The following is a 25047-nucleotide window of genomic DNA, read 5'->3' on the forward strand; positions in this document are numbered from 1 at the left end:
TATACCAGGCTTGTAGGATAAAATTTCTTACTTTTATTATTTTAAATAATAAACAATTATTATCTTTTTTTTTTCATTTTACTAGATTGTGTACAATACCTATCTTGGAACAAAGAATGTGCTCAACTTCACCACATCAAGAACAATGCTGTCCAAATCCTGTCCTCAAAAGCAGAAGACAAACCACCTTTGAAGGGGAAACATAACCCATTGATTATTGACATAAAATGTATGTTTGGCTACTGAATTTTGGTCATCATGGGCTGATTTGTATTCTAAAAATTAGGAAGTATTTTTAGAAGGCTGATGTACAAAGGGTTGGATGATTACTTTTCATTTCATGGAACACAATTTTCAAGATGATGAATCTATAAAATAATATTGGGGTTTTAATTTATTTGCAAATATTTTCCTGCACCCCACCGGCCAAAGTTATAACATGCAACGTAACCGTTAACAAAATCCCCTTGTCTCCTCTACTTGCATTTAATCCCAAAGGGTAAAGTAGAAGATCTTTGCGCTGAATGCGCATTCTGTATATTGACGATGGTGTAAAAAGGGTAAACAAGATAGACACTTATATTACATGAGCTGTTATCATGATGTCTGTGACACATGTCTAAAGGGATTATGGAAGATGGACTTGTCTGTACTGAATAGTTAGCAATAATCCTGACCCCTGTGTCTCTCTGATGATATGGACAAGGCCGGTTGGGGTGGTCTGACACACCCCAGACATCAGTCTAGTAAATAGCCATGTGACACTTCCAGATAGGAGAGTGTGCATTACAAGGATGTCATGTAGCTCACCAGAAAGGTGGTGACATGGGAAACACAAGTATTCACTATTCCCTTGAGATGTAATCTATAAAGTAATTTTGTTTGATGAATACTTGTGCCTTTATTTGTACACTGTAGCATATATATATATATATATATATATATATATAGCCCTCTTTTCAATAATATGTATTGATTCCCGATATTATTTAAATTTAAACAGATATATTGGGGAGGAATAATCGTCCCATTCCTGTGAACGGACGTGTAAGGCACTACTTCATGTACTACGTTGAATATGACACTTTTTTTTTAACTAAATGCAGCAAGTAGTCCTAGCACTATTTAATCATGTCAAATTTGGCTTTATTCATTTTGTTTGCCAGTAATCTGTTGTAACAGTTACTGATAGGATGTTGCCATATAATCTGTAAATGCTCCTTAAAAGTGTTTGTGCTGTTTTTATGTGATCAAACATTTGTAGGAAAAAATAAAATGACTGATCTTTAAGGGTTATTTGCTGAGCATACTTGAGAGTGCATTTTATGTTTTGGCCAAGTTGAACGGAACTTTAAAGATGGCTACTACCTAATATACATATATTCTGTTAATCCATACACAACATGAGGTGATTGTACATTATACTATTTAATGTATTAAAATGTAAGATTTGGGAAAAGAGACAGATCACCATTAAAGATGTGTTCAGTAAGCAGAAGTTCAGCTTCGAAAAACAAGTGATTGATGAACTTCATCAACAGTTAGAGAATGACAGAGTGATTTCCAGTGCATATACCATGTGCAATATCAGACTGATGAATAGGCAGAAAGGAGCAACCTCATTTATTATTACTATTATCATTATTTATTGTTTTACATAGCTCCATCAAATTCCATAGCGCTGTACAATCGGTAGACAGGACATAACATTTAGCATATAACATAACAGTTTCATTTACAGAAACCACAGGTGAGACAGGCCTGCTCAAACAAGCAACCTCAAAACTATATATATATATATATATATATATATATAATATATATATAAAGTTTTATTTTTTATATACATATTGCCCCCTCCCCTCCCTAATGGCTGTGATTTGAGTTGCCATGTTGTAGATTGTGTGCTCATTTGAGCAGCGCCCTCCTAACATGTAAACTACCATGTGATATGCGTCATATTATGTCATGTTTACCGACTATAAAGTTGCGGTGTATGATGGCTTTCTATATAAAAATAATAATTATCCTTGGTGCTTGTATAGAAAGCTTCATGAGTACATGTATCATGTGACACAAGTTGCGTGAGTAATTAGCAGTTCTGACTAGTGAAAATGCAGTGACCTCAGAGTCCTGGATAAAAGGGGCAGGCTTCTTTCTTTTTTTCCATCAGTGACCTCATTTATTGCCAGCACAGTCAGACTGGTTTTTCCCAGTAGATTTTTTTTTATCTGAAATAACTTTAGTGTTATTACATCTACTACTCTAGTTTCAGGATAATTTTCTTCCACACTAAAACACATAATACAAAAGGGAAAACTATAAAATAAATCTTTACATATGAACTTGAATCCATTGATTGCCATAGAACTCAATACACATTACAGCCAATGGCACTGAATGGTCATTACCCAGAGTAATTGTGCTGCCTACCTGCTGATGATGATGTTGGTGGGTGATTAGGAGCTGGGACAATGGTGTCATTAAGGAATTAAAAGTGTTAGAATGAAAGAAACGCCTATGGAATTCGAGGGACAGCATTTATCAGTATAAAAAGAAGGCAATTCTCCAAATCTTAGTAAAAACACTTCTTTATCTCAAACTTGTTGTTTTTGACATGTGGGCTGGCCACAAACATTTACACTACATGATGTACACATGATGTTTTGCTGGTTAAATATTTATCATCATTGTTGTTTTTAATGAATCTAAAGTGATCATTTTAATGTCACAAGTCTAAATATTACACTGCATTGTAAAAATGTCACTGTCTGTATTTGTATGCTAAAGTATAAATTCTGGATAACAAAATCAGAAACTCTTTATTGTTAGAATTAACTCATTCTTGTGCATTGTTCCCCTAAGTAAAAAAAATACCATAGCCGCACAGGGTGAAGTGCATTGCATCATATATATGTATGTATATATATATATGTATATGTATATGTATATGTATATATATATATATATATATATATATATATATATATAATTACATTTTACCTGGCATATGCATAAATATGCCATATTTTTAAATAAAGCAATTTATAATCATATGTGTATTCTTGATATTACTTATTATAAAAAGGTAGATTTGATGTCCATTATTGGCCTTGAGGTATATTGTTCCAAAAACTTTAGAAAAAGTGCTCTATTAGACTATTAAAAATTATTCAATATGTATTGTTTGTTAAAATAAAATATATCAAGCAGTCTACATACTATTTTAAGATGCTTGTGTAATAATCGAATACCTTTTTATTTAATACCTGCTAAATTATTCAACGTTTTAATATTCATTTAAAAGCAATAATAAACAAAGTGGACAGTAATTGTGCACCTATGTACCAAGATCAGAAATAGTTATCTTTGTACTAAGAACAGAGCAAGTATAGAAAAACAGAAGCCCAAAACAGCCAGAAAAAGCAAGCTTTACATTAAATAAAATACAGGAAAGTGTTAATAATGTTATTCCCCCAGACTCACGCTTTGAACTCAGGAAGTCGGGAAGCAGCTAGCACAATATTGTGTGGATTCTAGGATTGTATGTAACCTAATTTTTCTCTAGCTATTTCGATTTGTTAACAATTATATTATTATATTGTATTTTCTAGAACAAAAAAAAACGTCATTTTTTTGGCTTTTTTTTCCATATAACTTTTACCATGGTATTTTTACATTCGTTAAGGCTAACATTAAAGTGTTAATATAACATATGATTAAAAAAAACAGGAGGCAGAATTTCAGTTGTTTTTTTTTAACTTAAATATAACGAGAATACAATATATAATAAGGTATTTAAACTTCGGATTAGGCATTTCAAAGAATTGCTGAAAAACAATATTTGACACTTTACGCAGTAAAAATAGGCTTACAATGTTTTCACATGTTCAATTATTCTACTCCATTTAAACTGTTATTTGGAATAGTTACAACAATATCAATAGTGATAATATTATTATAATATTATCGCAGAAGAAATGTTATTACTGTTTTCCAACTATCCAGACAAAAACTGTAAGAAAAAATCCTGATATATGTAGTATTTAAAAAGTAGCTTAAAGGGCTTCTATAGTTGTTAAAATGTCAAAGGCCCCCCATTTAAGATGACATAGGGACCCTTCTAATCCTTCTAAAACAACCGTTTTAATGAAATTAATAATATTATTAAGTAGCCTTTAGCAATGGCACTTCATACATAAAGAAATACAATTACAGCTGTGCATTATACATTGTAAAACGTGCATCATTGTATTTATAATTAAATTCTGTTTTTAATAGAAAATAAATATTACAAATGTTGCACTTTTAAAGCATTCTGACATTTTTTACATGGGGTGGTTAATTCGGGAACATTATCTGGAAAGCTAATGATACTGTTTGTACAAATGAGTTCACCCAGTCTGTCAATATCTGAGAAATGATTTACCAGTCTGCTGGAAACTGGGAAATCAAAGGTACTGGATCGCTTTAAACTTCAGGGCACTCAAGCCATCCGCAACAATTATTTCATATATTGTTCTCCAGCAGTTATTTTTTGTTGTATTGATATTGTCTTGCATAGGTAAAGATGGTGTTTTCTGTATGTCAGAGTAAATTATATATATATATATATATATATGCATGAGATATTTGTTTACCAATTTCTACTCTCTGTTCTTTATTTCAGCTAAAGACATTTCATTTGTAGAGCATTGCTATTTGACCGAAGGCATCAACAACCAAAAAACATATTTACTACCTTAAAAAATCTGCAAAATCTGTTGGAAAATTGTCTGGATACTGAAAGCAGTTTGGAAAATATCTATAAATGCAAAGACGTGTGATCTGTGTGTATTTAATAGAAATGCAGAATTATTGGAATTTTCAAAGGGATCATTAGGATCTAGATACAAGCAGAAGCCAGAGATTCCACTGATTGATATTCCTATATGTGACCTACTGTATATAACATGTGTGATTCTGAATGAACTTCAATGGGAGGGGTAGACTTATTGTGGAGCCAGTGCTCTTATCAGCCTGGCAGCAGAGTATAAAGCACATTAAGTTACATAAACACATCATGGAAAAGAATGTCTTGCACCCCCTGTCCTACAGATAGCTAGCAGGGTGACCTTTCTTACTGTAATCCTCATAAGACATAAACCTATCCTTCAAAACACTGCCATGGAGCCCCCTACCCTACCAGACTTTTCATATTTGTGTCTTACACACCTATTGTCTATTATAACCATGTCTGTCTGTCTGTATTTTCTTGCAGTTTCAGTTAACCCACAGCTGTTACAAAGTTTTTTATTCCCTATATAAAAAATAAAATTCCCACAGGTATGCAATAAATTAAATAATAACTACCAGGAATATAGCACTGACAATGATTTCTTTTATTCGTGTTTGTTTCTCTATTTCCAAAGCACAACGTGTGTAATTTCCAATGTAAATGCTTTACAGGAAGGGATATCTATTTTTGCAAAATATTAAATCTAATTACAAATATTACTTCTACTATTACTACTACAACTGCTATTGCTACTATTATTTTTATCTTGTTATTATTATTATTATTATATAACTAATTAATAGATATCAAAAAAAATCAAACACCTTTAATTTTTAGGTAATATTTCTTCTCTGGAAATTAATTTTAAATATCTAAATGGACTGGCTGACAATTAAACACTATTATATAGGAGTTTAGACAGTATTCAAATACAAGCTTCAGCTTTTTTTATTTTTTTTTTATTTTAGCCAAAACGTTGCAATTAATGAAGAATAAAATGGAAAATATCCATATCTGAGTTACAAAGTAACCCTAACATTGGCAAGCACTGGTTGAAAAGACAAGAAAACAAACTGTTAGCTGTTAACAGATCCTCCTCTCTACAATTTATAGGAAATTGTTCCTGTAATGAGAAACAAATAGCAGTGAAAATTGTGATAGTTACCTATGGAGCAGTGATTTCTTTACATTTCTTCATTGCAAAATATTTTCTTGCCCTGGATGCATATAATGAATTAGTATATAGACTTGTTGACCAGGCAGAAGTGCTAAAAACACAAAATCCCCATTCTCTTGACTCTTTGATTGGAGATAATGTGATAGTTTCTACACTCAGGTAAACTACACCAAAGGCAGAAGCGACAATGCGACAATTTAATTAGTGATAGCTCCAGCTGGGCTCCACTGGTCACTGTCTTTGCTAAAGGTGCATTATTAATTCAAATCTCCTTTGGTATGGAAGAAAAGAAAGCTGTAAGATGACATTTGTCTCTTTTTTTTTCTGTAGTATGATAATTAGGTAAACAGACAGCTAATCAGTAGTGGCTAAAAATGGGTGTCTGGAGATAAAAGTCAGGTCACCTCCAAGTCAGATCAGTGTGTCCAGGTCTGTATCTCCATGCCAGAAGCCTTTATCAGTAGAGCAGGCACTTAGACTAAGAATCTGCAACACTGCACATACTGGCTTCATTATTTACCCCAACCCATGGATCATCAGTATTGCACCTATACCGCATGGGTGGCAGGGAAAGACAGGAACACTGACCCATATGGCGGATTTTCACTTTCCCTTTTAATAAAAGCACACTTGATATTTATGTCGATATATATATATAAATATATATATATATATATATATCGACATAAATATCAAGTGTGCTTTATATATATACATACATACAGATAATCGATTGTAAAGAGTTAAATTAAACGATACGTTTTTGCCTAGGAATAAATAAGTGTGGAGTGTTATTGTGCTATATGAATGATTGAAATATATATATATATATATATATATATATATATATATATATATATATATATATATATATATATATATATATACCCTCTCTGTGTCTCTTTTTCTATATAAATATAACTATGCATCCTACATCATTTATACAAATATTTTGTAGTTTTTTTATGTGGGCATATATAACTGATAACTGACAACAAAGAAACTGATTTAAAAATGATATACATTTCTCTGTATTGTAGAAAAATCGTGCAGGGTAGGCCAATTTGAAATTATTTTTCTTTTTCGATGCTTTTGTAGTTTCGATGTAGGATTAATGCGATGGTTTTAATGTAGCCCTACTTTAATCTTTTCTCTGTTAGGAAAAGGCCAACAGACGATCCTGCACCAACTGAAATTGAAACCGTGCCTTCATCGAAATGGTTAATTAATCTTCATTAAAAAATGATCCGCTTTCTGTCTTGCCCATGACTTCCCTAACGAATACACAGAGCTATAAATCAGATATTTATCGGCCGCCCCCTTAAAGCGTCTGCTTGGGTTATGAAATTAAATAAACTATGTTAACCATTGTTGTCTCATTTACTAATACATCAAAAACCCAGGGAAGGGGAGGAATAACATTACCCCCACCTTTTATCTATGTAAATTGTAAATCCGTGTTCAGCAGGTTAGAATTCTCTGGCCGGATTAATTCATTTTGTTTAGACAATGTAGGTTCTAATTTGGACATTGTAAACGGATTGTCTACAAAATCGTTAAGTACCTTTAATATCTCATCTTTTCGCAAAAGAATCAATCAATTCAAACAATTGTTTTAACAGACTGATTTGTCTGAGCACATTACTCTTTAGCTCTAAAATATCAAACAACACAAATATATATAATATATAATTATCATTATAAAAGTTAGTAACTTATAACATACATATATATATTATAAATCATAGACAGCAGGATCAAAGAAATGTCACATCAATAAAAGTTTTGCATAATAATAAATAAAATAATAAATATATACATGTACATTTGTATATATAATTAAGTAACATATACATATATATATATATATATATATATATATGAAAAAATATATATAATTGGGTAACTTATGATATATATATATATTATAAATCAGACAAGCCAAACAGAAAGGTCCAAGAAATGTCCCAGAAATAACAGTTTTGCATAAACTCTCATAAGAACGGAATCCTACTAAAAAAGACAGTGACTGACTATATTACAATAGGATCAAACACATTACAACAAACACCTCCCCATCAATTCTAATCTGAAAAAGTATTTAATTAATTTATCGTGTCTAAAACCTTCTGTCACATTAACCATTATTTAGTTGATTCAATTAGACATCATATTTCGCTTTTCACGTAACTTCCTGGTGAAAATCGCTTGCAAATATAAAATATATATATATTTTCATAACGTCATGCAGATGGATTTAATAAACAATACGTCCTCCTTAACATAAAATACTAAGATTGCATTTCGTATTTCATGAAAAAAATACATAAATATCTGATTGTGATTTTACCCTAAATATTAGAATAAAATAATGATATTAATTAAATATTGTGGAACATTGACATAACAATTCAGTTACATATTTAACCCTCGTTGTTTCCAGAATTCGTAAATAAATATATTTATATAAATAATGAAACAGTATAATATTTAATAAATATTAAAATTGATCCTAGGGTTGTCAGAATTATACAAATAAAATTGTGTTTTTTTGCAGTGTATATTCTGATTGTAATACTATACTGTGTAAAAGTGTACAGTCTCAATATAAAATCCAAGATTTTGTGAATAAGGGAATGATCTGTGCATTTCGTTGACGAGCTGTGCATTTTAGCCCTTGCATGTAAATCAGATCCCTTGGCACTCACCTTTACCTATAAGCAAATTAGTGAAAGGAGTGAAGATGTTCTCAGGGGCTGTGGGCAGGGGCCACTCTTGAATTTGGAGTACAAGACACAGGTATATGCTCCAGGTCCTATTTCTGTACAAGCCAGTGGTGACAGATCTCCTACTGATAACCTCAGCCTGGGGACAGGGTTATTTTATTCTCAGTCACTTTCCTGGTAAGTACCATATCAGTATGTTCACATCTGAGATAACCAGAGAGAGATAAGGACAGAAAGAGACACAGCTTGTGGCAGGGATCTAGAAGATTGGCATTGTGACCTGCCTGTGACTTACCTGAACACAGTCACAAAAGAGGAGCCTGCCAACCAGCCAGGTAACCTCAAGGGCTATACTTATATGGATCCAGTATATAACATACACTTCACCTTTCTCTGCATCCAACCAGAACCACGTGCAAAAGAGGCTTTATACTAAATAAAAGGTCCTCGAAAATCAAATGCGCCAAATAATATGGATCTGTGGGATAATGTAGACTCCCGTGCACTAAGTATTCACATTCATTCAGGGCAAATTGTATATATATATATATATATATATATATATATATATATACACACACACCTTGGAGTGCCTGAGAGGTAGAGGCAGGGAGGGGGTTAATGAGTGTGAAAGGAGGTGTCTGTTTTTGTAGCCCCTTGCTGGATATATACACACACCCATTTGTGGGTTTGCCTCCCTGCAGAGAGTGCATCAGTCAGCCTGTCTCTGGCCGTAGCAGAGTGTTTTGCTTGTGTGTTCCCGTGTAGAGTGCTAGGACTGGCACCCCCGTGGAGAGACGTGTTTATTCAGGACTGCATGAATCCAATCAGGACTTGCTGCAGTGCTCGGGCAGAGCTGTAAGAGGCGCCTCCTCCACTCTTTCTGCTCCAAACAGCTCTGTAAGCCCTCACCACCGAAGCCACCGAATCCCACTGAGTGCCCGGCTCTCCGGATCTCTGGACTACGTTACGACCCATGGGCACTGCACGGCAATAGGTTTGCACCCTTTTTTTCAATCTCTCTTACTTTCAACAACAGATCAGTGTTACTCCTAAAGCCTGCATTCTTTAATGGTTTCATCAGATCTTGGTAATTGGAGAAATTGTTCTTAGGGGGATCTACAGAAGCGGATCTATTTACATTTGATTTGGTTGTGATCTTGGGCAATATAGAGATGTCTTAATAGCAAAGTGCTTCAAATAACCTCTTCGCTACCAGACGGCTTTGTAGCTACAGTAAAAATCAAGCAAGTCGTGTCTTTCATACTTTTACCCTCCAACTTGGCTGTGACTTTTCAACACGACACCAAAAGACTACCCTGCCCGGCACCCTTCGTGCCACAGACCTGGATCTTCTCGTTGAGTGGGGTTACTACGTGCAGCAGGCGTTTGCTTGTGTTCTGACAGTGATCGTGTTGATAGTGGAAGGCTGCCATTTGTGAAGGTGTGTTTCATGCTTCAGACATGTAACCGAATGTAAACCTTGGGAGGCTCTAAACGGTAAATGGTGCAGACTGGCACAGAGTTCCCGGTGGAGGTACCTTGGCTTCTCCCGTCTCTCCCTCCCATATGACCGGCTCAGGGAGAGTCAGATATTGCTCTTAGGGTTTTGGAACTGAGAAAAGTCTGGTGGGATTTCACGATGGACTTGGCGGTGTGTAGATGGCTAGTCTAATGGCTGATATAATTATATGTTATTGTGTTCTGTTCAGACACAGGAGGAAAGTATTATCAGGTGAAGCTGTTAATGGTATCTGCTATGACATCTTATTGATTGATCTCCTTCTCTAGACAGCAAGTTTGATTGAAGGCACCCTCATTGTGTATATGGATCTAATTAGATGACTTTCATTGTTTATTGTTCTTGCATTGTATCTAACATTGTCTTTTCTTTCTTGTCATTTTTTTCCTCGCTTGTTTTACATGGATGGTTTCATAAAGGGTTCACGGCTCCCTGTACTCATAGCAGCACCCATTCCTGTGCAGCTCCCAGCTCCCATTTCTGTTCAGCTCCCGACCTGGATGGACCTCCATGAGGACCCCTGGCCTGATGTCAAGAGGCTGAATCCAGGAAGCTCCTTCTTCCCTTCCAAAATCAAAGGGACTGACAGTTCTTCCTCATCCCCCTCTTCCTGTTCCCAAGGAGATCCGAGCTGCCCCAAGACACAGCAACTCGATACAGAGAGGACCCACCCTGTGCCAGAGGGTAGGTCCCCAAACTCCTACCACCACTTTGGCTTTTCTCATCTCTCTACCCTGCCAAGCCCGGAAGATCTCATACTCTTTAGGGATTTAGATCACATCAACAAACTCATTTTACCCAATAGAGACTCACGCTTTGGAGCTTTACCAGAGCCTTCAGGGGATATGTATCAAACACTGACTATCACTGCAGCCCAAGGGCCAGTTGGATATGATGGGTCTCCAGGCAGCTTTATGCACTCCGCTGCCAGCTCTCCGGTATATGTACCCACGACTAGAGTTGGCTCCATGCTCACAAGCATCTCCTACCTGCAGGGCACAGGGGCTTCTCAGGCTACCCACCCTGTAAACAACCACTCGGTTTGGTCTCAACCCACATCTGAGAACTCTTCTTATAACAGTGGAAGTCCTCATGCTTCTAGCAGGTACCATTATTCTCCAAGTCCACCTATGGCAAATGGAGCCAATAGGGATGGTGGATACAGTAACGGCATCAATGTGAATGGCAGAGACCAGTATACTCCCTTGGCCAGGTCCCTAAATGGATCCTACCCCAGTCCTTACGCATCTTACATGACCCCACCGCTGACTTCTGCGTGGCCCACGGGGCACTTTGACAACTCCATGCTCCACAGTCTCCAAGGCAGACCATCGCCCATGCAAATGAGAGGTGCTTCTGGAGGTAAGAACGACACCAGACTGGGCTTAGGTTTGGGCTTAGGTTTGGGCAAGGGGTAGTAGACTATTTCAGTAGAAGACTCTTGTCCTGTGTTGCTTTATATTCTATACCTGAAGAGCACTTGGTGTAATAACGTGTACCCTGAGAGGGGTACTACAAGATTTACGCAATCTGGGGAAGTATGGGGAATTGTATACAGGGGGTTTTTGTATTTTATTACTCATAAAGTGTTTTAGCAGGAGAAAATATGTTTCATGTTTCCACCTAGGTCCTAGAAATTTAGTTAATCAGATGACTCCGGTTCTAAAAGGACACATATAAAATGTAACGATCAGAATAATACAAAATAATTGTAAGTAATTAGAGTGTGTGAAAATATAATATATTTAGCTAACCTTTACAACATGCATACATTAACTGACACTCATATTTTCAGGTACATTTTAAATTGAAATACCCGTAGCTGCACATATTTCAGATACATAGTTACAAACTAGAATAAGCATGTATTAAAATAAACGGTAATGGTTCATTCAGAGAAATTGAATGTAATTTAGTGTTTCACATAAATTAGCGAAACATACAAACCTGTGATAATATAATTAATTTCAATGAAATAAGAGTATATTAAACATTTTCTCTTTTACTCTATGGATCTTTTTTAACCTATGTACCAAGGGTAGGGAGAGGGTTTTGGGTCTTTTATACTGGGGCCAAATCTTATTTATCTTTTGGGTCTATATATCTGTTTATCTTACTACATATCACACGTGTCTGATAAGGAAATCGTGATCATATTACAAGCCACTTAATGTAGACAGACATTCAAGCCAGTTTGTGCTTCCAGTTTTAATGCGATTTGTTTTCCACTGTGTGGTTTTCTGTTACGTTTTAAATTACAGATGAATATCCCAGTGATACTGAACAATACTATAATAATATATATTACAAGGGTTATTAACTATGGACGCCTTGCCCCCCCCCCAAATATTATGTAGCAACAAATATATTTAGCGAATGAACATTGGAATACCAGGTTTTAGTATAATGGAATGCCTTCTCGGTGCCCCTGGGTATTATATTGGGCATGAATGTGAAATGTAGCAATGATCTACCCATTTATTACATTTGGTGGCAGCCTGTCCTAGTTTCATATAAGCGGGTTGTATATCAGAGACACTGGACACATACACCTGCATAAGCACTTAAACCCATTTTGCAACCCCACAATCTACAGCTTCTCCTCTTATTTATTTCCAGGACATCGTACAGTCTCACAGAACTATATTTAATCCACAACTTTCTGCTGTGATATAATAACATAAAAACATAAAATATTGCACTTGTTTTAACAAGGTTAATGTACCTAAAGTGCCCAAATCTATACATATCTATACATATTACCCGTATTACTTCGTATTCATACCGGATTTACTTCATTGGGGTTAATTTGGGGCTATTTTTTAATCTAAAAAAAGGGAAAATCTAGACAGGGTACAAGGTAGATAATGTATGTTTTCTTTCTTTCTTATGGATTACAATAGGAAACAAACGAAACAGATATTAAGACCAAGATTAATTTACTGAAATCAAGTGTATTTTCTTTCTTTCTTTCTTCTTTTCTTTCTTTCTTTCTTTCTTTCTTTCTTTCTTTCTTTCTTTCTTTCTTTCTTTCTTTCTTCCTTCCTTTCTTTCTTTCTTTCTATCTTTCTTTCTTTCTTTCTTTCTTTCTTTCTTTCTTTCTTTCTTTCTTTCTTTCTTTCTTTCTTTCTTTCTTTCTTTCTTTCTTTCTTTCTTCTTGTAATTGAACAGCAAATCTCAATTAGATTGTAATAGTAGAAAAGATAATAAAATATATATCCAGATTATTTAACCGAAATATAATGTATCACTGGTTTTGTTCAATCTGTAGGCGATTTTCTATTCAATTACGGGGGGGATTTATCTCCGGAAACGTTTTCTCCTGTAAGACTTCAAGTCATATTAATCACCCAAGTAACCCCTTCATTTAAGGCTATACCTGTGTCAGTAAATGAGCAGATAACATAAACCTCTTATCAGGAGCTAATCTTGTTTGTTCTACGAAGTCAAAACCATTTTTCCCCAGTGATTAAGTAACGAGAAGCTATTGTATAAACCGGCCGCTGCGATATGAAGTATCATTTATACACATAGGGTGCAAAGAGTCTCAAGAATATTATTTGGCTCAGCTTTCAAGGGTGACAAGTTATTTTAGACAGAATCCAAAGTGATTTAGAAAAAAAAATAGCTGCAGGTGACCTACAGAGAGACAGAGCGCCCCCTGCTGTCTACCCACTAATGCCCCAGATCTAGATGCAGATGGCTGAAGACACATAAACGCGGGGGATAGAGGGGGATTTCGTAGGATGGTTGCTGTTTCCACTCACCCATTCCACCATTTGACAAATATAAAAAAAAAATTAAAAATTAAAAACAGTTTTAATAGAAAAACACTGTTTGTGCATTTGTATAGAGAGTACCAGACTGATGTAACAATAAAAAAATACTTATTGAGAACTTGTAAGAGAAATTAAATATACAAAACATTGGGTATTACAAAAGGTCTCTAATTGCACTCTTTATGTCTCCTGTTAATATTAGCATTATAAATTAAGTGTATATTCACAATTTACACTGGGAAAAGCAATTATAAAATGATGGTATTCTCAGTTCATGCATATGGGTAATAACTAAAAAGACATTTCTCTTCACCCAGATATCCACATAATACTGATAGAATTTTGTGAATAATGCCTATTCCACATTTTATTTGGTTAATGTTTGTGAGAGCTGCGACTATTCTTTCTTTTCATTTTATGACATGAAAGGTCATCTTCTTGTAAATCTGCAGAGCTTTTAAAGTTTAGAGTTCTTATTTATACCCATTAGTCATTACACTAAATTGTGCAATAAAATAGAGACTCATATAGAGCCTGACTGATGACTGTTTAACTCAGTGTCCTTGAAGTGTCAGGGACTTTATGGATTACAAAAGCACTAGAAAAAAAAAAGTATGGAAAATGTTACCAGGTACAGAGCCTGAACAGTAACATTATGTTCTTTTTAAAACTAGTTTTGCATTTTTGTAGGGAATAAAATACACATTTAGCAAAATGAAAAAAAAGATTCTGTGCAATACATTTAATGAAAACGTAACGAATATAACAAATATTTGGTGATATGGTTCAGTTTTTAATAGCGTTTTTCTATCTTTTCAGCTTCTACAAATAGTAACATTTAATTTTAAAAGGTAACAAAAATGTAAAAAAAACCATGATTTTAAAGGCAAAGGAAAAACGTAAACATATATAATATATATATATATATATATATATATATATATTCCTTATAAACACCTTTTAAGAAACCTTTTAACATTTTTTGTACAGCTTGTAAATCTAATAGTAACAGCATTGTAGAATTTTACGAATTTATAGCTGTGGTTAAATTAAAGTTCCGTTTGTGATCATTTTATAGGCAACCAAAATATCCCGAACTTTTGTCCAATACAATTCAGTATATATATATTCAATAAATAAATTATATATATATATATATATATATATATGATATGGTTTTCTCTCAATTTGAGATGTCCGCATTTATTCTTTTTACATTAATACTCTTTTATTTTATTAAAAATTATAATAATGTATCTATAATATAGTTTAATCCTTTATCCGAGAGATGTGGTGAAAATTAAGGGATAGTGAATCGAAAAATCGTGGTAATAGTAATCATTTCGGAATATAAAATTAATATGATGGGATAGTGAATATAGATTTTCCCTTGTGTATATCTAACAATCGGGATATTAGTAATCATTTCGGAATATTACTGAGAAACACGGAACTATAATTAAAAAGATTTTAAACATATTTTTGACTGTTTTTTTTTTATTGAATACTTAATGTGGGTACCTAAAAGGTGGAAGAAATGACATAAACATTGTTGTTGGTTATATTGAACAGACTGCATTTTGCAAATGAAAATTTAGATTGTATATTATCTTATTTAGCTCAGGTCCCGAAGACCATTTAAATTAACAATGATGTCATTAATTATGTATACAATTGTCATACACAATATACCCAGGTTAGGCTATTCTGACCCGATTATATCCAGTAACATCAATATATCAAATCATGTGTTTAATATCACAGGAGAGCCTCTGCCTGAAATTTTCAGGATTCGTATTTGTTGTGTGTTTAAAATAATAATATTTTCTACATAACAAACGCATAATGTCAGCTCTAGAATAGATATTTTAAGTGGTTATCTTGTAATAGTCACATGTATTTTATTTTATTTTTTTGAAGAAGATTGCCCTGAGGACCTGTACAATCTCTCCTTCTAGTTTGATGTGGTTATGTACCTTCATGCTTGCATTAGCACTAGTCTTAGGTTGTAAGATTAGGGTGGGGATATGTCTGAGTCTAATGGTCTCCATCTCTCTCACCAGATGTGCTGGATGAGCTGCCAGAGAGCAGAGAGTGTGTGAATTGTGGGTCTGTGCAGACTCCTCTGTGGAGAAGAGATGGCACCGGTCACTATCTGTGCAATGCATGTGGCCTGTACAGCAAGATGAATGGGCTGAGTCGACCACTTATCAAGCCACAGAAAAGAGTGGTAAGTAAGCCAGAGGGTGGGGGTCTCTACTAACATGGCACACCCCACATCACATGTTTGCTTAGCTGTTCTGTGCCAGGCACCACATGCTTCTCACATGCACACATACACCCTTTAACATCAATATCAACTTGTGTACACAGCATTGCACATCTATGCACTGTTACTCAAATGTTTACCAAAGCCTATAACCCATAGTATTAATCTATAATACTGCTGGACTGCCACATACTGAAACCCACAGTTCCTAACTGGCATAATAACTGCACTCAATCTACACTCCTAGCAGTCACCATCTACTACTTATAATAGTAAATTATTTTGTATTTTCATTTATTGGTAAGTATGTGATCTAGACGCTACATTCTAAAGGTGGTCCACTCAGCAGAAACATAACTGTAGTTGCTATGATGATAAGAATGTTTTAAAAACCTTCCAATTTTGTTTTACATACCCCTCCTGTTAATATATATTTTTAATATATGCATAGATATATTTATATGGCAGTGTTTTTTTAGTTTTCCATAGAGTTTTGTATAGGTATGGTGTGTCACACCTGTTAATATGGGTCACCTGTGAATATGGGTCATTTTACTCTTCTTTGTTTGTACCTGTTACACATTGCTGTCTCTGGTTATACTTTTTTTATGCATCTCGTTTTTAAATTAACTAAAGTAACTTTAATGATATGATTGAGAACCATTCTATTGTGAGGTATATTACAATGAATAAAAAACTTTACAATGCTTCTTTTAGCTGGTTAATAGAGCAATAAAATACTCTAACCAAATCTATGTTAGTTTGGATCAGATAACATGTATCATGATCTATGTATCACACTAGCTGGAATTGGTTTATTAAATACAAAACCATTAAGACACTAACATAAATAAATAAATAAATAAATAAATAAATAAATAAATATATATATATATATATATATATATATTGCTTCAAATGTGGGATGTTGCAGCCAAAGTGCTCTTTGAGAATGATCAAAATTTTTAAAAATAAATATTTTTTTATTTTAGAATAGTTTTAAAATATGGTAATATACATTTAATTTACAGAACATAAACGTAATACTCAGTATACTTTTTTTATATAGCTATTTAGTTTTTTATGTCCTGATCTTATGTATTTATACTTAATAACTATATTTGTATATAGTACATATTATCAATAGTGTCTTTTTCCAGCACAGCAAATGATATATTTGATTTATATTTATGTCAGGTAGCTCACTCTTTCCAGACTTTTGGGAATTAATTTCTATTAGAAATAAAGCACCATGGGGTCTATAAGTCTTGAGTGAGACAAATTACCCAAAAGAGGATCATTTGTGTGTTAGAGTCTGACAATGACCATCTTAGGATAAAATAAAATGTACTAGTCTGAAATCTCTTCACTTATAACTCCAATTTATAACACCTATAACTCCAAGTTATCTGTATTATTATTATTATTATTATTTTATGGTGCTGTATAATTAGGTTGTATATAAAGATTTCATATTTAAAAGAAACTCCCTCAGCCTTTAGTATAAATAGTTAATTCTGTTCAATTTAGTTTTAAAGTACATCATAGATACTAATTGGTAGCTGTATTCAACCTCAAGTCAGTGTGAACTTCAAGATTGTAAGCTTGCGAGCCGGGCTCTCTCCGCCTAATGTATCGGTTTGTCTTAGTCTGTCAATTCTTGTCTTGTCATATTCCTTGAATTTATGTATTGTATTAAGTGCTGCGTAAACTGTCGGCGCTATATATATAAAAGATAATAATAATAATAATAACTTGGAAAGGGTGGCATGCTAACAGTGGCACCCAAGAATATGGACAGGGCACCACTGATGATTGTCTTGGTCTTATCCTTTTGTACAGGGCTGTTGGATATCATGGTGCTATATCAGTCAATAAATGCTAATAAGAGTCTACCAAGGTGGAATACATAGGAGAACACATAGCTCACCACCACTTGTGCTTACCTGTTCATAAATTTATCTTTAAGGCTCCATATTGCTTCTTTATTTGATGGCCACTATGTATTTATATGGTACTGCCCCATTAAAATGATTTCACAATAGAACACAACACTGCTAAAACGTAAACTAAAGATCTGCATCTAGACGTATGTCAGGATCTTTGTAGCATAGGGTAAAGTGCTTGCTTTCGTCCTTATTTTTACAGTTGGCTCACATTAATTATATTATTGGAGTTCTGTCTCTTATCATGAATAGCACACACGCTCATAAATCTCTGTTTAGTTTATTATATGGTCCTTTTTGATAGGAGGCTGCTGCACCTTGGCTGCAAACCCTTCTGGATACATAGTCATAAAGGGCTTATTTGTAACATGGACATTGGTGCCAAAAGTTAACATCTAGTTTGAGTACAGATTAAGAAATAAACATGCATTGCCCATATGTCATTTATTATTGGGTGCTGCAAGACAGGGTTTTGTAAAGGTAAAATGTCTAATATTAACTGGATACCAAACAGTGGTATCCAATGCACTATAAGAATCACTTATTTAATGTCATTTTAGTAAAGCGTATAAAATATGTCATACTATTAATTTTAAAAAGCTCCAAATGGTGCACTTGTGTAACAAATATATGGAAGGGTGCCTAAAGCTCAAGCCTATGCCATGGGGCTGCTGTGACCTATGTTACGCCCCAGCATATCATCAATGCAGGCACTGATTATTGTGTTATTATGTCCACCAACAATGGTAACTAACAGTAATGTGGAACTTAAGGGACATGCTTTATTAACCCTTTGTCTCCTGTCTCCCTGCCACTTGAATAAATGTAAAATGCATTTTTGGCCAAGAATGATGGTTGGGATTTTAGTGCCTACACATAAATTGTTGTAACATAATGTACACAATAAAAGAAAAGTAATTCACATTAACTAATTCACCAATCATTTCTTCGTTCAGCCGTCTTCACGAAGGATCGGATTGGCCTGCGCTAATTGTCACACCACAACAACTACACTATGGCGCAGAAACACAGAAGGAGAACCAGTGTGCAATGCCTGTGGACTGTACATGAAACTGCATGGGGTATGTATCATCTTTCCTGCCATCACCAACCTAAACGAACTGATCCAGAGGCTTTTCAAATATTAACCTATTAAAAGCCATCACAAAAATGATGTGGGACTGACTTACTAAGAGTGGCAACCAAAAGATTCTGTACCAGCCATCGTAAAAAAAATCCTTCTCAGGAAAGATTGTTTGAAATATTACCTGTATTCAAACAGGCATTCCAGCTTTGATATGCCAGAGAGACAAGCTAAATAGTGGTATTCAGGTAAAATGCAAACTAAGTAGAGCACCGAGTCAGTCCCAGACTGCACATGCCATTTGTCTCAACTATGCATTAACTATTACTGCAGAACCAAGCTTTTTTTTAGAAGAATAATAATTTCCAGTTGAAATAATAGAAAATAAAGGACTTCGGTTCAGATTACTAGCATTTTAAATTAAACGAAAGTGGTTTACTAGCAAAATGAGGCCAAATTCACTCTGGTAAAAAAAAAGCTTTCTGGCAAACCGTTGAGTTTCTGTTGCCCACCATGTTTTTTTGCTAACGTTCTTATGTTATTTCTCATTGACAGCAAGGTTTAAACTTACTAATAAACGTATGATGAATCGCAAATAAAATGGGAGCATTAAATATGATAAGGTGGACCCAATTGTAATGTTTCGCCTTTTAGTCGCTGTGTAGTAGTAATTTAGTGGTGCAGAAAAGGTGCTTCCTTAACGTATTGTTTAGTTTGTATTACATTGCTCCTTTTACTGATCCCACATGGGCAACATCAACATCCTCTTCTAAAGAAAGAGATCATTTATGGCTTTGTGTCTGTAGAGTATTTAAAAAACACATCAGTAAATTAGAACATCACATATATTCAATTCAGTAAAATAAACTGGATATTTGTTAAAGATATTTTCCATCTTGTTAAATATATTAGCCCACGTAAGGAGATACTGCAATACAGCGTTGCCAAGATTATATCTCATACAATCTAATCTAACTAATCATCTAAATGTAAAAAAAAAAATGATTATAAATGACATAATAGCAATATAATGCTATTACGATTCCTGCATTAAATAATTGATTAATATAACATTTAAAAGTTATATAAATTTTCTTACAGGTCCCTCGGCCACTGGCTATGAAGAAGGAAGGCATTCAGACAAGAAAGAGAAAGCCAAAGAACCTTAACAAATCCAAGTCATCTTCTAGTAATGGTATGTCGAATGCTTGATAACGTGTCACCTTAACTTTTTAGGCACATCATGACATATCATTTAATCATTGAATGATGCAGTTTTCCAATAAATATTTTGCACACAGAGTTTGAAAATGTAAATTTATAATTGGTAGGGTGCAACAGTTGGACCTTTCATGTTCCAGATTATCTCTAATCCGAATGATTACATCTATAACTGATACAACGCTGTTTTATGTGTTTTAAATCTTAATGGGGTACTAGAAGGGCGGTTCCTAGACCCATTGAAAACAATGCATTTTGAGCCCGTACATGTACGGGCTTTGTCATTAAGGGGTTAAACAATGCAGACACAACACAGGAAGTAAGTTGCAACCTCCTACTTGGGCAAACAATAAACGTTCCCTGCATTTTTACTGCAAAATCACAGAAAACAGAGGGATAATTGTATTAAAAACAATGAAGCAACAAAACCGTATCATCATAAAATCTTTTTCTGTGTGTTTCTATATTAGGAAAAATATAGGGCAAGACGTGAATTTAGTTGCGGTAGTTGTATTTGGTTTAGATTTTTCATCAATGTATAAACAAGTATATGGTGGAAATGTGTTAACTAAGGGTGTAATATGTAATAGTTAACTAAAAAATGTAATCAATGGTGTATCTGGCTTAGGCTGAATTGGCAAAACAGGCAGCAAATTGCCCTATACAGGGCTACCTGTAGCGCCAGTGCTCAATGGGCCGGTTAAAAGGGAGGGCCGAGTGTAGCCATTTACTTCTGCCTGGTTTGCGGCTCTGCGCTGGGTTAAGCAATCCAGCACTGAAGATAAAAAAGGGCACTAAAGGGAACACTAACTTGTGCTCGGCCCACCTAATCTGCCAATTTTCCCTGCTCTAAAGACTCAAACTTTAATCAGCCCTTGGCCTTGTGTTATATAATTTTCACATTTCTTATTATGTACTGTATATAACGATAAGATACACACACAGGAGAGATGTAAGATAGGGGAAGCAATTTACCTTTGCACTATTGATTTCCTGTGAGCTATTATAACCTTTTCCTCATAACATGAACTTAGTGTCAGGGCAAGATTAAATGGCTTCACACAGCCGAATCACTGACAGGCCAGTTTTATTCATGCTTATGTATCATAAATCAGGTCACAATAGGTAAAAGGTTACAAATATAGTTATGTTAGAACTAATCTGTTAAACTAAAATCACACAGGCAAATGAAAATGAATATGCATGTAATTTTTATTTGAAGGTACCAACAACCACCAAGTTCCCATGACTCCAACTTCTACGACGTCGTCCACAAACTCTGATGACTGTGTAAAGAACGGATCTCCAAATCACAATCAAAGCACGGCTTCTATGGTACGTATCACAAGAAATAACTCCCAAAGTTTGATCTTTCTCAATATCTTATCTAGAAAAAGGTTATCAAAATAAACATTTAAAGGCTTGACAGTGTTTAAAGGAGCAAATAATTTGTCAAAACAAACTAATCAAACATAACTTCGACATTATGTAACTTCCCTGTACATTATTTCATAGTTTTTTTTAACATCAAAAACAAAAAACAAATATTTTATAGATCATCTAATTTAATGTAGGCATGAAGGGTGTATTGCCACCCCTACAGCATCCTATTTAAATTATTTTTTACAATTTACTTGATGTAGGTCTGAGACGTGCAGAATGTTTCTACTATCTGTTTCTTTACAGCCATAAAATTCAATATAATTTAATTTACAAATATCTAAAATGGTATTTTAATTGGAAACTTTATTTAAAATGGATGAAAGATAACAGCAGAAGTGGAGGAATGCTAATAATAAATCCCAGAATGGGGTGGTGGCTTCTTCAAGTTTTCTTCATGAACCAGAGGTTCTGAATATTGGCAAATCAATCATATTTTGGGATTATACCCTATACAAAACAACTCTCAAAAGATAACCAAAAATGTAAAACAAAGTAAAGCTTTGATATTTTTAAAATGGTAAACTGTTAACTAAATGAAACAGTAGCAGTAGTTAATTTAATAAGTAGCTTTAAGTATTTCTAATTAATTTGTCTCAAAATTTGTTGGTAATTTATTAGAATATGGGAAAAAATGTCTCTGTCACCAGATATTATACTTATTTTATATTTATTTTATTTGAGTGAAAATTTTGGAACAAAACAAGAATTCGCATTGAATCCCCAAATCCAGTTTGAACTGCAGGCACCGTTAGTTTAAGTATGATGAGTGCATGTAGAAAGTCATGGCATTCTACCTTACAGATGGCACTTGTATGCGTAAAGAATGCTGGAAGGAATGCAGTGTTTAGGGCAATAAATGGATTTATTGCGAAACATTTCCTAGCACGGTGAGATTCTGGTGTAAATCTATTCAACAGAATCTAGTGTCAGCATTTTCATCTTCATACCACAAATATTTTATCTCCACACCCATACTTCATTCTTCATTTGTACCAAAATTCTTCTCCTAAATACTTCATACGTATTTAAATACTCAGTTGAGAGCCAGCATATTCTATATGTTGTCCAGCATATTTCCGTATTTCTGTGAAGTCACCATGTAACTTTTGTATTTAATTGTTTGGTTCTCACACTTCATTGGTGAGTAGGCAGAGAGTGACATCATCAAAAGCATAAGGTTAAAAAAATGATGAAGCAATCTTATTTTAACGTGAACAATGTCTCGAGAGTTAAAGCATAGTGTATTTCTTTTTACCTATAATGTTTATATTGGGATATGGGGTAAGGAGAGCAAGGTGGATTAACTGTGGAAGGGTGAGAACCAGCAGGGAATGGGCATAATGGGACAGGGTAAAGTGTGCAGCTACTAGTATAGAGTATTTCTCTTGAGCTAACTGGAAAACCTGGAGCCTCCTGGGCAAACCATGGAGTTTCCAGGTATGGATACAATGACTGACTTTTTTTATAATGTTTTCAATTTATTTAACATTTATTATGTATTTAAGACGAGGAATCAAAAAGGGTGAGGGGTATGATTGCTACAAATCTAAGACAGCTAAGTAGACTCGTGGAACTTTATAATATTGGCCCATTAAAGCAATTCCATAGTTATTATAGCCTCCCTACAAATCTTTGTGCTATAATTTACATTGACAAGTTAAGTACAACTGCATTGAATTCCTGCTGCCATACTCATGCTGTCTGGCTGAGCAAATTCCTCTGGGAGACAGAACATATCTCTGATAGAGTTTGAACTTGGTTGTCTGTTCAGAACGTAATGGATATTGTTGAGAAACACAAGCAAACTTATTTTCACTATATAAATAAAAACAGTAGACACAGGTCAATTCGGAAACGACTTTTTGATTTTCACAGGCTCACCATAAATCATTATTATATTATCTCAACGCTGGAACACTTCATTGCCCAAAGGGGCACAAGTATATCAGAGGGAGTACAAAGTTCTTAATGAACATTAGAGAATGTAGGATTAATAGATTACGTTGACCTTGAATTTTTTTAATCATAATCTCTAATCTTATATTATAAATTCCACCAAATGTAACGTGAGAGCATACATGGATCCTGTTTCATGAGCTGAAAATAATTGCTTATTTATGGTTTTTCTTTCCCTTGACCTGTTTCCTAACCTTCAGAAATACAGCTTGGTAATGTAATGGCAATGTTGTTACTTTATGCACACCAGAATGTAGGCACTTCTTTACAATGCAATGCAAAATTACTATGGAAAAGTATAGCAGATGGACTTCCAGTGATAATTAAAACTTTTTTTTTTTTTCCAGGTGGGTTCATCGCTGATGTCTTCTCAGCAAAGTGGGAGCACTAGTCCAGAGAACAATGCACTAAAATACACAGGTCAAGAAGGAATGTTCTCGACGGTCAGCCTGAGCTCGAATTCTGATGTTGCATCCTCTGTTAGACAAGATTCCTGGTGTGCTTTGGCATTGGCTTGACAATCCTCAGATTGAAATGGCCCTGGCACCAGGCCATAGTTCTCTGATTCTCACACGTCCTTGTTTGTCTTTTGCTTCTCCAAAAGAAATGCTTGCTGGACATTTTCTGGACTTTTTGAAATTTCAGTGCCTTGATTTCAGAAGAGTATTGTGAATAACAATATTAAGCTCTTTATCTATGCAAGAGGAATAAGACCAAGAGATAGCAATCTTCCATAATGACATCATGAAGACATAAATTAAAGGACTTCTTCGCTTGGTTGGAAGTAAATGACTTTGTTGTTTAACTTATGCCTTCCGACTCCAGAATGCATTGAGAAATGCTGCTTCCTGGAAGGACATTGAACCCAATTTCTGTTCTTTTAAAGGTCCCATTCAAATTCTTTGTCCCAACTGCCTACACCATTACATTTTACTGCATGTCCTCCGTTTATAGTCACTCCTACCCCCCAAAAAAGCGATCAAATTCACTTGGCTATCCATTGATTTGGAGCTTTTTAGTTGGAAGTAGTGTGCTTGCAGTTTAGTACTCGATTGCTATTATAATGTACATCAATACAGTATCACCTGCTGTAATGGATATTCGAGCAATATCAGCAAACTGTTTCAAGGGTTGTGAATGCATATTG

General features: G+C 34.5%; 1 protein-coding gene across 1 annotated transcript; it reads left to right on the forward strand.

Moving 5' to 3' along the window:
- The first annotated feature begins 9589 nt into the window (after nt 1-9589).
- GATA6 (GATA binding protein 6) lies at nt 9590-24676 on the forward strand. Its single transcript, XM_053467174.1, has 7 exons — nt 9590-9677; nt 10622-11564; nt 16045-16211; nt 19153-19278; nt 20382-20475; nt 21724-21836; nt 24248-24676. Exons 2-7 carry the CDS (start codon nt 10703-10705, stop codon nt 24416-24418), a joined length of 1533 nt encoding a protein of 510 aa, XP_053323149.1. The 5' UTR covers nt 9590-9677; nt 10622-10702; the 3' UTR covers nt 24419-24676.
- Nucleotides 24677-25047: the final 371 nt, after the last annotated feature.

This window comes from Spea bombifrons, chromosome 5 (genome assembly GCF_027358695.1).
Source record: "Spea bombifrons isolate aSpeBom1 chromosome 5, aSpeBom1.2.pri, whole genome shotgun sequence".
Taxonomy (NCBI): Eukaryota; Metazoa; Chordata; class Amphibia; order Anura; family Pelobatidae; genus Spea; species Spea bombifrons.